The sequence below is a fragment of the Choloepus didactylus genome, chromosome 6, assembly GCF_015220235.1.
Source record: "Choloepus didactylus isolate mChoDid1 chromosome 6, mChoDid1.pri, whole genome shotgun sequence".
In the NCBI taxonomy this organism is placed as follows: Eukaryota; Metazoa; Chordata; class Mammalia; order Pilosa; family Megalonychidae; genus Choloepus; species Choloepus didactylus.
The window spans coordinates 91,572,134-91,586,297 of NC_051312.1; the positions used below are offsets into that span (position 1 = coordinate 91,572,134).

The 14,164-nt window shown below is 54.2% G+C and overlaps 2 protein-coding genes across 4 annotated transcripts in view; both read left to right on the forward strand.

Moving 5' to 3' along the window:
* CAPN5 (calpain 5) overlaps window positions 1-14,164 on the forward strand; it is a 55,203-nt gene that overhangs the window by 20,563 nt on the left and 20,476 nt on the right. For all 3 annotated transcript variants that reach the window (XM_037840780.1, XM_037840782.1, XM_037840781.1), the window contains exon 3: window positions 6,862-6,993. In XM_037840780.1, the coding sequence (XP_037696708.1) occupies window positions 6,862-6,993 (132 nt within the window). The remainder of the gene's footprint in view (window positions 1-6,861; window positions 6,994-14,164) is intronic.
* On the forward strand, window positions 11,896-13,562 carry LOC119538062 (olfactory marker protein). Its single transcript, XM_037840783.1, has one exon. It carries the CDS (start codon window positions 11,957-11,959, stop codon window positions 12,446-12,448), a length of 492 nt encoding a protein of 163 aa, XP_037696711.1. The 5' UTR covers window positions 11,896-11,956; the 3' UTR covers window positions 12,449-13,562.

Genomic DNA, 14,164 nt, shown 5'->3' on the forward strand with positions numbered 1-14,164 from the left:
CCTTTCCCTTGGTCTAATTGCTGTGTAGTGAGACCTTCCAAAGTGGGGCCTAGGCCTTTGTCTTCCATAAATCCTAACCCTCCTAGAGGCTGCAGGGCCAGGTGGCCTGAGTGTGAAACTTAGCTCTCTTCCTCCTGTGTGGCCACAGGAAGTCTCTTAGCGTCTCTGAACCTTGGTTTCCTCATCTGTGAAATGGGGGTGCTGCCAGTCCCCATCTCACAGGATTGTTTTGCCCAGGTCCCGGCACGCAGCAGGTGCCCAGGCACCGTGAGCTGTTTCTGTGGTATTGTGTTCAAGGTGCCCCAAGGTGGCCTCTGCATTCCAGGGCATTCCGCAGGTGCCGCCGACCTCAAGAGTGGTTTCTCCAGGTTGGAAGTGGAAAGCCTGTGCCTCACCTGGCAGCAGGAGCGTGCCCTGGGGGGCCTCTTTCTCCTCTCCCTGCTCCCTCCCAGGCCGGCCAATTTGCCGAGGTCCCGGCTCCACCGGAGCAAGTCAGGACAATGCCCACAACCCTGGTCTGGTGACTCCAGAAGCTGGTCCACCTTTCAAGGACTGGAGGAGTGTCTGGGGCCAGAATCCATGTTCTAGGGTGACAGGGCCAGTTGGGACTGGCTGGGTCTGCCCCACAGGTCTGCCCTAGCAGTGACTGCTTAGTGGAGAAGAGAGCGCTGGTCAGGGAGCCCAGGAGACCTGGGTCCCAGGCCTCAGCCTCCCCCTCTCTGGAGTAGGGCCACCATGTCTCTGTCTCGGGACACTGGCGGGAGGATCTGAGCAGAGAGGCACCTCGGAGGTCACCTCTGCTGCAGACCCTGGTGACACCAGGCCGTGGCGGTCTCTCTTCCCGTGGCTGTCTCTCCAGATATTGTCCCCTTCCCTTTCACCCCATCCTGCCTGCCCTTCAAGGCCTCAGGGAAGCAGATGCTAAGTCATAGCTGCCTCTGGGTCAGAGAGCTGGGCTGGGCCTCTGGAGCGGGGCCTGGGAGGTATGATAAGGAGCCAGGCCTTTTCTTCCATCCTGTGGCCTTGGGGGTGGAGCTGGAGGGTGGGGATTAGGGAGTTGCTGTCAGAAGTCATGGCCCTCAAAAATAACTGGTTTCCCAGGCAGAGGTAGCAGCAGCAATCTCACATTAGTGAGAAATGACAGCCTTTGCCCCATATTCCCTTCCGTCTTCCGAACTACAAGACGTCAGTTTCCCTGGAAAGAGCTAGGGCCTAGGAGGGGTCACAACGACCCTGGTCTAATCCCAGCCCTGCCTCTCAGAGCTCTGTGGCCTGGGGAAGTCATTTAACATGTTGTGCTTCAGTGTCCTCACTATAAACAAACAGTGGCACTCCTTCCCCCAACAAGTTATTGGGAGGTTTAAAGAGGATCATGGAGGCACCCACAGTGGGTGCTTAGAAATGGTAGTCCTACTCCCCCACCCTGTAGGTGCACACACACAGGCAGGAAGATGCACATCCGTGTGTGTACCCAGGCACACGGACGCCCCCCATGCACACAGGCCCAGGCGCATGCTCACAGCCACACTCATCACACATAGGCGCAGACACGCTGGGCTGACAGCCCGGCCTCCCATTTGCAGATGGGACAAGACCAGTTTAGAGCCATCACGGTCAGTGCCCTAATTTTCTCTCATGGCTTATTGGTCTTTGCCCTGTGCATCTTTCCCCTTTTGCATGGAACAGGGGGGCCCTTCCATCCTCTCCAGATGTACCCCTTGGGCCCTGCTCTCTGCCTCCCCCAAAGGCTGCCAGGACTTTCTGACCCAGCCCCGTGCTTCTCTGGGCTCGCTTTCTGGCCCCACCTTCTCCCCAGACCACTCCTTGGGCTGTGAGCTGAGCTCTCCACTGGCCTCCTACCCCTGACTCTAACATCTCTGCTTCTTTGGTTGGTTACTGTTTTCTTGGAGCACCACCGGCTCCCTTGCCTGCTTGCTAGCCCCTCCGTGTCTCTGTGTTGAGTCCTGAGACAGGGCAGATGTGGCCTGGCTTCTGTGGAGAGCATCTCAGGCCTGGCAGCCAGACCTGCCGCTGTCCAATCTCAGGGCAGCCTGGGGTGTGTGCTGAGGCAGGTGTGGGGGGCGGGGGCAGAGAAGGGGCCTTCCCACCCGTCAAGGGAGGACTCTTTTTTCTTTTAAATTGTGGTAAAATATATACAACACAAAATATTTGCCCTTTAAACTATTTTTAAAATCGTGGTAACATGTATAACATAAAATTTGCCACTTTAACAATTTTTAAATATACAGTTCAGTGACATTACTACATTCATGATGTTGTGCTACCGTTACCACCATCCATCACCAAAACTTCATCAGTCCAAACAGGTGTACACTTCACGCAATACCTCCTCACTCCCCCCAGCCCCTGGTAACCACTAACCTACTTTCTGTCTCTATGAATTTGCCTGTTCTAGGTATTTTATATAAGTGGAATCCTTTTGTGTCTGGCTTATTTCACTTAGCATGTTTGTGAGGTTCACCCATGTTGTAGCACTTACCAAAATGTCATTCCTTTTTACAGCTGATTAATATTCCACTCTTTGGATATACCACCTTTTGTATATCTATTCATCTGTTGATGGACACTTGGGTTGTTTCCTCCTTTTGGCAATTGTGAATGATGCGGCTATGCACATTGGTGTACAAATTATCTGTTTGAGTTTCTGTTTTCAGTTCATTTGGGTATATATCTAGCAGTGGAATTGCTGACTTATATGGTAATTCTATGTTTAACTCTTTGAGGCACTTTCAGACTGTTTTCCACAGTGGCTGCACCATTCTGTATTCCCACCAGCAATGCACGAGGGTTCCACATCGTTGCAAAAACTTATTTGACTTTTTTGTTGCTGTTGTTGAAAATAGCCATCACAGTGGGTATGAAGCGGTATCTCATTGTGGTTTTGATTTGTATTTCCCTAATGACTAAGGATGTTGAGCATCTTCTCATGTGCTTATTGGTTATTTGTATATCTTTGAAGAAATGTCTATTTAAGTTCGCTGCCTATTTTTAAATTGGGCCGTTTGTCTCTTTGTTGTTGAGTTGTAGCAGTTCTTTATATAGTCTGGATATTCAACTCTTATCAGCTGTATGATTTCCAAATATTTTCTCCCATTTTCATTCTGTAGATTGTCTTTTCACTTTCATGACAATGTCCTTTGATGCACAAAAGTTTTAAATTTTGATGCAGTCCAATTTACCTATTTTTTCTTTTTTTGCTTGTGCTTTGTTGTCATCTCTTAGAAATCATTGCCAAATCATGAAGGTTTGAAGATTTTCAAAAAAGGTCAAGAAGATTTTCTCTTCTTTTTCCTTCTAAGAGTTTTATAGTATTATTTGATATATAGGTCAGTGGTCCATTTTGAGTTAATTTTTGTATATTGTGTGAGTTAGGGGTTCATTTTCTTTTTTCATTTCTTTTTTCTTTTTTTTCACATATGGACATCAAATTTTCCCAGCACCCATTTGTTGAAGAGACCATTCTTCCCCATTGAATGAACTTGGCACCCTTGTCAAAAATCTATTGGCCATAAATGTGTGGGTTTTATTTCTAGATTCTCAATTCTCTTCCATTGATTATATGTCTGTCTTTTTGCCAATACCACAATGTTTTGACTACTGTAGCCTTGTAGTAGATTTTGAAATCAGGAAATATGGGACCTCCAACCCTGTTCTTCTTTTTCAAGATTATTTTGGCAATTTGGGGTCCCTTATAGATTCCACATGAATTTGAGGATCAACTTTTCCATTGCTGCAAAAAAGGCTGCTGGAATTTCAATAGAGATTGCTTTGAATCTGTAAATTGCTTTGGGTAGTATTGACATCTTCTAATTAGTCTTCCAATCCATGAACATTGGATATCTTGCCATTTATTTAGGACTTCTTTGACTTATTTCAATGATATTTGGTAGTTTTCAGCATTCAAGTCTTTCAGACAAAATAATCTGGCATGCCTGGCATTCCAGGACCCCCAGAACCCCACCTCTCCAGCTTTAGCCCCTACCTTTTATTTTGTCCATCCTTCCTTCTGGCCTTGGTCAAATTCCTGTGTTCCTTGGCCCCCAGGGTCACAGTGTACAGATCATCAAACACTTCAGAGTGGGAGGGGAACTTCAGGCTCATATGCTTCAGCCCTCCAGGGCTAGGGAAGGAAACTGAGGCCCAGAGACCATAGTCAGTCAGTGGTAGAGCCTTGCAGGGATAATGATCTGCCCCCTTTTTACAGGTGAGGGAATGGAGGCACAGAAGGGTTGAGCAACTGGTCCAAAGTTGCACAGCCAGTAAATGGGTAGAGCAGGAATTCAAATCCCACAGCCCAGACTCTGCTACCCTCTGCTGGCTGCTTCAGTTCCTCTGTTGTGCTTGAACAAGCTCAAGCTCAGGAGCACAGGCTGAAGTAGAGATGGGCAAAGAGGCCTGCTGAGTATGGCTGGGGCATGTAATTCAACCTCTCTGGACCTCAGTTTCTGCATCTGTAAAGTGGGCACAACACTGCCCTGCTTTCAGGGCCATGGTGAGATTTGTCATTGTGCCTGCAGGGTGCCTGGGAATGGAAGTCAGCGTGGCAGTGTTTGCCCCCTATTGTCCCACCACCCGGTAGTATCTGTCACTTCCTTTCAACTCTGTGGAGTGAAGATGCTCATGGGATAGGAGAGGGCCTGGGGTGGGCGTGCTGGACATGAGTGGGCTCGTGCATGCCCTGAGCATAGACCTGGACTGGGCAGGGGGAAGGGAGTCCCCCATGCCCAGGCTGCTCCAGCCTGCTCATTAGGCTGACCTCAGGCACTCAAAGGGAACTCAAGGAGCTCTGTAAGTGTCTGCTCACTGTGCACCCTGGGCCAGGGTATGGGGGTGGAGTGGAGGGTGTTCTTGGCTGCCCCTGCTGCAGGGATCTAGCCAGCTCCTCTTCCAGGCCTGGGGGTGGGATGTTAACAGCTGGGGGAACCCTGGGTGAGCTAACCCTGCCAGGCTCTATCTCTTAGAGCTGGAGCCACCCATAGAGGCCTTTTCCCAGCACCTGAAAATTGAAACATTCTCTTGGGGTGGGACCCTGGGCTTGGCACTTTACATACATTGATTCCTCACAAGGTAGAAATGATTGTTGCCACTTTACAGATGAGAAAGTCAAGGTGAGAGAGCTCATCAAATTGCAGAGCCAGGAGCTGGAATTCAGACTCCAGACTGAAGCAAAACTCATGTTTTCTCCACTTCATAGAGCTGCCTCAGGAGACCTTTTGGAGAAAAACCCCAAAAGCACAAAAGGATGGAAACCCAGGTCAGAGTGCCTGATCAGGTCTGGAGGGCAGTCGGTCCTGGAGCCCACCGAGGCTGCTCTGTCCTGGTGGGCAGAGCAGTGGGCTTCCAGGCATTAGGAAGGGCTGGGCCTGAGGGCTGCCAATTGGGCATGAGTCATTTCCTGGCCACGTCCCATGGAGCAGCCCCTGTCGGCAGAGAGGACTGCCTGGTGGGGCTTCCTTCTGCCAGGGCCACCCTGTCCCATGACTCCTCTGGAAAATCAGCCAGAGGGCGTTTCTGCCCTGCTCGGGCATTTGCTTGCTGTGTGCCTTTGGCAAGTCACTACCCCTCTTAGATCCCCTGTTCCTCATCCATAAAACAAATAACAATCCCATACTTCTTGCAGGTGTATACTCTCCCCTGTATGCTATCAGGGGACAGCCCAGGGAAGGTGCCACATGGGGCCTGGTGCAGACTTGGTGCTCAGCACATCCATCCCCACTTCTCCCTCTTTCTGTTTATCACTGTAATTTGGTATTTGTTTCATCTCTGTACCCCATCTCCGTACCATTGTGACTGAGGGCTCTCGAGGGCTGGCTGAGGTGGGCGCCACCAAGCTGCAGGTGCTTGGAAAATAATGGTCAGGGAGGTCACAGAGGACAGGAGGATGGTGGTGGCCCAGGCTCCAGGATCCTGTTGTCCTTCCTGGGTCCTCGCTCATTCATCAAACCTTTGGCAGAAGAGCAGAGTTCTCCAGCCAGGGAAGGGGAGAGGGTGTCTGTTCTAGTTTGCTAATGCTGCCAGAATGCAAAACACCAGAAATGGACTGGCTTTTATAAAAGAGGGTTTATTTGGTTACACAGTTACAGTCTTAAGGCCATAAAGCATCCAAGGATAAAGCACTGGAGGATGGCCAATGGTGTCCGGAAAACCTCTGTTAGCTGGGAAGGCACATGGCTGGTGTCTGCTCCAAAGTTCTGGTTTCAAAATGGCTTTCTCCCAGGACATTCCTCTCTAGGCTGCAGTTCCTCAAAAATGTCACTCTTAGCTGCACTTGGGATATTTGTCCTCTCTCAGCCTCTCTGGAGCAAGAGTCTGCTTTCAGCAGCCATCTTCAAACTGCAATTCCTCTCTCAGCTTCTGGGCGTTCTTCAAAGTGTCCCTCTTGGCTGTAGCTCCTCTTCAAAATGTCACTCTCAGCTGCACTAAGTTCCTTCTGTTTGTCAGCTCATTTATATGGCTCCAGTGATTTAATTTAGACCCACCCTGAATGGGTGGGGTAACACCTCCATGGAAATTATCCAATCAGAGTCATCACCCACAGCTGGGTGGGTCACATCTCCATGGAAGCAAAGAATCACAATCTAATCAACATTGATGTGTCTGCCCACACAAGATTACATCAAAGATAATGGCGTTTGGAGGGAAATAATATATTCAGACTGGCGCAGCGCCGTAGGCTGATTCGGGTGGGAACAGACTGGCCACCCAGGGCCTTTCAGTCTGCAGGGGAGGTGAGGGGAATCTCCACGACAACACGACGACAGTGAGGTCTCTCTTCCGCTGTGGGTGGGCATCTGCATGCCTACCCCGGCCCCTCACCTTCTCCCCCTGCCTTCTCTGCAGGACATCTGTGAGGACCCCCGCCTCTTTGTGGATGGCATCAGCTCCCATGACCTGCACCAGGGCCAGGTGGGCAACTGCTGGTTTGTGGCTGCCTGCTCGTCACTCGCCTCCCGTGAGTCACTGTGGCAAAAGGTGAGGCCTAGGGTGGGGCAGGAGTGCTGGGTGGACAGTGGAGGGGCAGCCTGGACATGGTGGGATGAGAGTTTATAAAAGCCTCTGCCAGGGATGGAGTGGGGGTGACACCAGGGCTCCCTACCCCTGGCTGAGCAGCAGACTCATCCCCTCAACTGCCAGCTGAGGAGCTCCAGGGGAGGGTCCTGGGACTCTCTAGAGCTCTGAGGTGGTTCTGATGTGCCCCCTCCCCACGTTAGGGGCCAGCAGTGTCCCTGCAGACCTTGGTGGAGCACACACCTGTGAGATGTAGCTGCTGCCTGAGTCACGTTCAGTGTGGAGACACCAATAACGGGCTCAGGAGACCCCTGCCGGCAACCTGCTGTGTGATGGGGGCTGTGCCCATCCTCTGGGCCTCCCTCTCCCCAGGTGTTCTGTGGGAGTGGCCTAGATGATCACAGCTTCGTGGTTCGGGGTTCCAAGCTGCCGATTTGGTGGACCGCGGCCAGCTGGTTTAGTTGGAAAGAATGGACTCCCGGTCTGACACCTTGCCCTCTTGTGGCAGCACCAGGCAGTGCAGCTCTTAAATCCAACACTGCGAGCTCCCCTCCTGGGGAGGCAGAGGCCGGGGTGGAGGCTGGACTTCTTCTCTCTAAAAAATTATTGGCAGGGATTGCAGTGGTAAGAGACCTTAGTGGGGGTTACAAGACCTGGGTTCCCATCCTGGCAAATACAAGTCATCGCCCCTTTCGCATCTGTACCCTTCCTGCTTGTCCTAGTGAGGGATTGGGGCGGAGCATAAGAGCACTGGACACTGAGTCTCACAGGCTCAAGTTGAAGCCCCAGCCTCACCTTCTGGTAGCTTTGTGACTTCCCTCAGGTTACTCATCTGAAAACTCGGGATGATCAGAGTAGCTGCCTCTCAGGGGAGTTGTGAGGGTGAAACCAGATACTGTATTTAAAGTGCCTTGTACAGCGTTATGCTCAGTGCATGGTGGCTGCAATTACTGAAGTGATAATTAATATTCATGTAACACAGTGGGTTCCTATGCCAGCAGGGCGCCAAGTTGCAGAGTGAGTTGTGCCTCCTCCTCCGTGGCGTCCCTCAGCCATCAAGGTTGCTATGCCCTTGGCTGAGGCTGGGACTGTGGTGGGCACTCTGTTCTCTTGTTTTCTGAGCAGAGGTGTGACCTCTCGAAGCCACCCTGTGGTGGATGTGCCTGAGAACTTACCCCTGATGGCCCTGAGGGGAGAGGGAGGACGGGGGGCCCTGGGCAGAGACCCCTCCTGTGGCCTGTGGATATGGGTAGTCATGTGGCCTCAGAGCTGGGAGGTCCAGAGCTCCACACAGAGGTTCATCCCACACATGGAACCCCAAGGCCCAGAGAGGGCTGGAGCCTGGACTGGTTCTCTGGGTGTTGGGTTGGTCTCTCCTCTCCAGCCCCCGGGCTCCAACCCCCTCCTCTGATCCCATAACAAGCTCCCCTGCCCCTGAGCCCCATCCTCAGCTAGTCAGGGCTCAATCTGGGGCTGGAGGCAGCACACAGGAATCCTCCTGCCACCTGGGCTGTCCCTATACCTCCCATGCTGCCCTATAATTGCCTGTTTACCTGTGGTCCCCCTCTCGATGTGAGCTCTCCATGGGCAAAGCTGGTCCAACTTCTGCCTCCCCACTGAGCCCAGCAGGGGCCTGGCATATAGAAGTCTCTGGAAAGTTTGGGGAATGGAAACCCTCTCCAAATTGTGTGACCAGCTACTGACCAGCAGCTCCACACCTGGCCTTGCTGCCCCAGACCTCCTGGGGCCTCTCTGGGTCCTCCCCTGGGAAATGGGGCTGTCTGGTAGTTTGCAGGGGATACCCTCAGCATGCTGTGGCCCCTGCTTTGAGCCTGACCCAGGTGGTCCCCTGGCTTAATTCCCCATCTAGCAAGTGGAGCATAGGGCCTAGGATGCAGGGGCCTGAGGCCCTTCCTGATGCTCTGTGACCTTGACAGGCCTCATGGTTACCTTCTCTGGCAGGGTGCCAGGTACTTGGTCTGGGTGGTCTTGGGAGCCGCCTGATCTCCATCAGCTTGGGTCCCAGGGAGGCTGGGGCAGAGCTGGGTGCTCTTTGCTAATTGCACTGTCTCATGGTGCTGCTGCAGTGATGGCCCCGTTGTGGGTCCCGGAAGGAGGCCTGGGGCCCTGGGGAGCTCATTACTGTGCCTTGCCTCCCGTCTTCTCCCTGCTGACTGCGCCCTGTTTGTTGTCTCCCTGCACTCTCTGGGCCTGTTGCCTGCAGGGCCTCCCCTGCCCCACCCAGCTTTCTCCATGGAAGGGCAGGTCAGGGGTGTGGAAGTAACTCAGCCCAACCTCACCCCTGGGGATGCTGAGTCTCAGATGCAGACTATCACACCATATACACAAGTGCTGCCTCCTCTAGGAAGCCATCCTTTACAGCTCCAGCGCTTGAGGCAGCCCAGAGCCTATGCACTCAGGTTTTGGAGCCAGCCAGACCTGGATTTGATTCTGGGTCTCTCGCTAGTGGGACCTTGGGCAGGTCATGTTCCTTCTCTCGGCTTCAGTGTAAACCTGACCTTTCCAATCTCCAGGATTGTGGGAGGATAAAGAACCCTGTGGAGGGCTGGCCCTTGTCATTTAGCATGTGGTGAATCACCCTCTCTGCCCCCCTCCTCTCGGCTCCCCCACCTATTTCTCTGTTCTGCCAGATGCCTCCTGGCAGCTCCCCATCCCCATGAGATTCTTGATGGGGACCCCCTGAGGGCAGGGCAGTGGACATTAGGGAACCAGGTTCTCCCTCCAGCCCTCACTGGCCCACCCCATTGCCATCCCCTGCCAACTGGCTGCCCTAGCATGCCTGCCCAGGCACCAAAGGCTCAGCACGTCCAGTCTCCCAGCCTCTTCCATCCCCAGTACTGCTGTACCCCAGGGATCCCTTGTCCACGTGGCTGACATCTCTTCCCACATGACCCTGGCCTTGGTTCTTGATTTCATCTCCATACACCTTCACCTCCAGCCCCTCACATGGCCACACCGTGGGCCTAGAACTGCTCTCCCTGGAAGTCTTCAGTCCAAGGATCCATCCCTGTGACTCACCTTCCAGGCATTTGCTCACTCCCCCATCACCTCATCCTGGCTTTGCCCAGGGCCTGTGTATTCTCTCCCCACCTCTTGTCATCCTTGGCCGTGGACCCCATGGCCCATCATCATCAGCAATGCTCTGGTTATTGCCATGCAATCATTCATTCATTCCACAGTTTTCTGACAGCCTCCTGTCCCAGGTGCTGGCTTAGAGTGGTGACCACTGTGGACACGGTGTCTGCCTGCTCAGTGCTTGTGGTCGAGTGAGGAGATGTCACAGTCAAAGCCTGAGCAGTGAAATAAAAAAGCAAAACTTAGTGCTGCGAGGGAGAGAAACAGCTCCTCCTTGTCTGGCCCCCCGGTGGTAACCCTCAGACACTTCATTCCCTCTTCCTCCTCTGCCTCTCCAGCTACAAAGTAAGAGGTTCTGTGAGGATTAGGCAGTTCAAGGCCAGCCCTCCCCCGGGCTCAAGTCTGAGTTCAAATAACCTTTTGAACTGTGTAAACTACTATTTCTTTTACAGGACCAAGAGGCTCTTCCCCTTTTCCCCTTCATATCCTGAATTAGCATCTCTTGGTCTTCAGTTCTCTGGAATACCCTTGGAGAACTGCCACCAGTGACCCTCAGGGCTTGAGGTGTTGTCTTACCAGGACTAGGTGCTCTGTCCTCCTTGGTGCTCCCCTGCTGTTCATGTAGCCCGAGAGTCAAATGACTGACAGCCTTCGTTTCTAGTAGTTGACTGTGCTTGTGGTCCACTAGGCCCTTCAGTTTGTTTTCAGTTGTCACACCTTGGCCTGTGCCTCTTTTCTGTGTGTGGCATGTTGTGGCAGCCACCAACTCCACCCCCAACTACACAAAGTTCTTCCATTCGCCCACATATAACAGCCAAACTCCTGGATTCTGCCCTGGGGATACAGATATTGATCAGATTCTTCCTCAGCCTCAAGTCTTCTGGAGGAAACTGTGGTCCAACACAGGTGGAATAAATGGTAGGATTTAAACAGGAGAGAAACCTGGTCATGTGGCTGCAGGGTTGAGGCAGGGCCAGCAGGCAAGTCATCTAAGTCAGTGACTCTCAGAGTGCAGCCCCTGGACCTGCAGCCTCAGTGTCACTTGGGAAGTCATTAGAAAAGCAAATTCTAGGTCTCACCCTAGACCTATTGAATTAGAAACTCTGGGGGTAGGGCCCAGAAATCCAGGTGTTCTGATGGATGCTAACGTTTGAGAACCACAGGTCTAGGTGAGAGATGATGGTGGCTGGGCCAGGATCCTGGAAGTGGGGATCAAGGGGAGGGTTCCCAGAGTATTGGGGTGGCAGGATCTACAGGCCTTGGCGACTGGATGTGGAGGGGTGAGGGTGACTTCAGAGCGGCTCCCAGGTTTGGCTTGGGTGGCTTCAGATCCCAAATCAGGCTGGCCCCATCTGCACCTTTTCCTCCCCTCACCCTGCTGGGAGGTCCCCCGGCCTTTCCTTTTGTTCCTCCAGTGACAGCAGGCTCCTCCCCTCCTCCCCCTCTTCCTGCCTTTATGAAGTGCTCCCTGCTTCACAAACAAGGCAGCTCCCAGCCCATCAGGGCGGTTGCCACAGCAATTGACATCAGCGATCTGGTCCCTAAGGAGTCCCTCACCCTCCTGCCAGCCTGCAGCGCCTGCGAGGAGTGGAGAGGAGGCATTTGGGGACTGCTGGGAGGCTTGACGTCGGGGCTCCCACCCCTTACACATACCCCAGCTGGAGGACTGGGCGGGGCTGGGAAGGGCCCGTGGCAAAGAGCTGCAGGGAAGAGGGGGGGTGGGGTGGGCGGGGCCCCCTTGGGTGGCCTCTTCCCCCGGCGGCTGGAGGCCCCCGTCCACTTGGCTTTCTGACGGCGGCGGCGGCAGCAGCGGCAGCAGAGCACTGGGGCCATGGCAGAGGACGGGCCACAGCAGCCACAGCTCGAGATGCTGCTGGTCCAGGACCATGACCTGACCAGGCAGATGCGGCTGCGCGTGGAGAGCCTGAAGCAGCGTGGGGAGAAGCGCCAGGACGGCGAGAAGCTGCTGCGGCCGGCCGAGTCCGTGTACCGCCTCGACTTCATCCGGCAGCAGAAGCTGCAGTTCGAGCGCTGGAACGTTGTGCTGGACAAGCCGGGCAAGGTCACCATCACGGGCACCTCGCAGAACTGGACGCCAGACCTCACCAACCTCATGACGCGCCAACTGCTGGACCCCGCTGCCATCTTCTGGCGCAAGGAGGATTCGGACGTCATGGATTGTAATGAGGCCGATGCTCTGGAGTTCGGGGAGCGCCTGTCAGATCTGGCCAGAATCCGCAAGGTCATGTACTTCCTCATCACCTTTGGCGAGGGCTTGGAGCCCGATAACCTCAAGGCCTCTGTGGTTTTTAACCAGCTCTGATGGCAGCTGCTCACTGCTGTCCCCCCCTCTCACCCAGCTGCCCTTTCCGCTGCCCGTGGCCCCTCCCCGCAGGTGTGTGTTTGGGGACATTCTCCTAGCTGCCCACCCTGTCCTTGGTGTGACCAGGGACCCCTGGAGTCCTGCGTCCTTCCTCTGCTCCTTTTCCCTCGTGCTGGTGCTCCAGCCCGCAGGAGGAAGATGCAAAGGCTCTGTAGTCTAGAAGCTGAACTGGCTGCCGCTGCTTGCACCATAGACGATAGAAGCCTGGTCAGGGCTAGTGTGGAAGATGGGGAGGCCACGAGCACCTGCCTTCTCTCTGCTTCGCTGCGGAAGAGAGACTGAGAGAGACTGAGAGAGTGACAGGGACAGATGTAGCCACAGGGAGAGAGAGGGATCCAGAGACCCGCCATCCAGCTTCCTACGGAGTTGGGGAGACTGAGACGACTGAGCAGCCGCCTCGGGGCATCCAGCCAGCAAATGTTTGAGGCCCGGCTGGCCACGGTGCCTTTGGCCGAAGCCTCGTCTGGTGGCGGACATCCAGCCTGGGGACCCAGGAGGGTGCTCTTCCCGGAACGGGCCTCAGGGCCCTCGGGAGGCCGGGCAGGATTGCAGTGGCGTTGAGATCTCTCCATCTGGGGCACGCTGGAGGGTGTGCAGGCCCAGCACTGGCTCTTCTGGGAACGACTTTGGGGGTGGGGCAGTGAAGGGGGGATATGTATAAAAGTCGCATAGAGATCTATATATCTAAATACACGTACATAAATATATTGAGAGAGAGCATGCTATATTCATACTGATATTTTTAGAGGTACATACCTGCCCTACGTACAAATTCTATTTTATATTATTTATATGGTTGCCCTGGGGGTCTTAGCAGGGGCTTGGCCAGAATGACTTCGGGAGGGCCTTCCTGTCCTGGGAGACTTTGAGACTCCTACAGAGAAGCAGAAAGTGGCTTAAAGGGGTTTCCTTCTCCTACGGGAAGCTGGAGAGAGGGGTCCAGGCCCTTGAAGCTGGCAGATTCTCGATGTCCCCTGCTGGGAAGTCAGGCTTTTTCTGCCTCACGGGTCAGGTGAGGCGAGCGATTTGCGCTGATGCGGTGTCTGTTGGCATCTCTTTGGCTTCTTCAGTAGAGCTGAGGGGTGGGGTGGGGCGGCCTGGTGGGGCAGTGGGGAGGGCTGGTGGTCAGAACTGGGCTGGAGGAGCCCTGGATTCCAGTTCCAGCTGCTGGTAGGGAGCCTCTTGCTCTGGGCCGCGGCCTCCCCCTCTGGATGAGAGTCTGACGTTATCTCAGAAGCGGTGGTCAGGCACAGCGAGTCTGTCGTCACTCATGGTCAGAAGCAGATAGGGCATCGGAGGTCCTGGAGTGCACCCTGGCGTCGGCTGAGAGCCGTCTAGAAGTACCCCAAACACCCCATCTCAAAGCCAGCCCTGTTTTATGTTCCTGGTCAGTTAGGGATGTGTCCACGACATTTCCCCTCATGAAGCTGAGCCAGCAGAGGCCCGAGGCCCTGGAAATAGGTGCAATGAGAGATGGAGGGTCAGAGCCGTCCCACAATGGGGGGCTGCTGGGAGCACAGACCCTACCTCGGCAGTGTGCAGGCAGGAGCGGGGTGTAGCGCGCAATTCTGGACGTGGGAGATGGGCTGTGGTGGGAGCTGTGGTCTGGGACCTGTTCTGGGACTGCTGGAAGTTCTGGCCGCTGGCCGCCTCTCC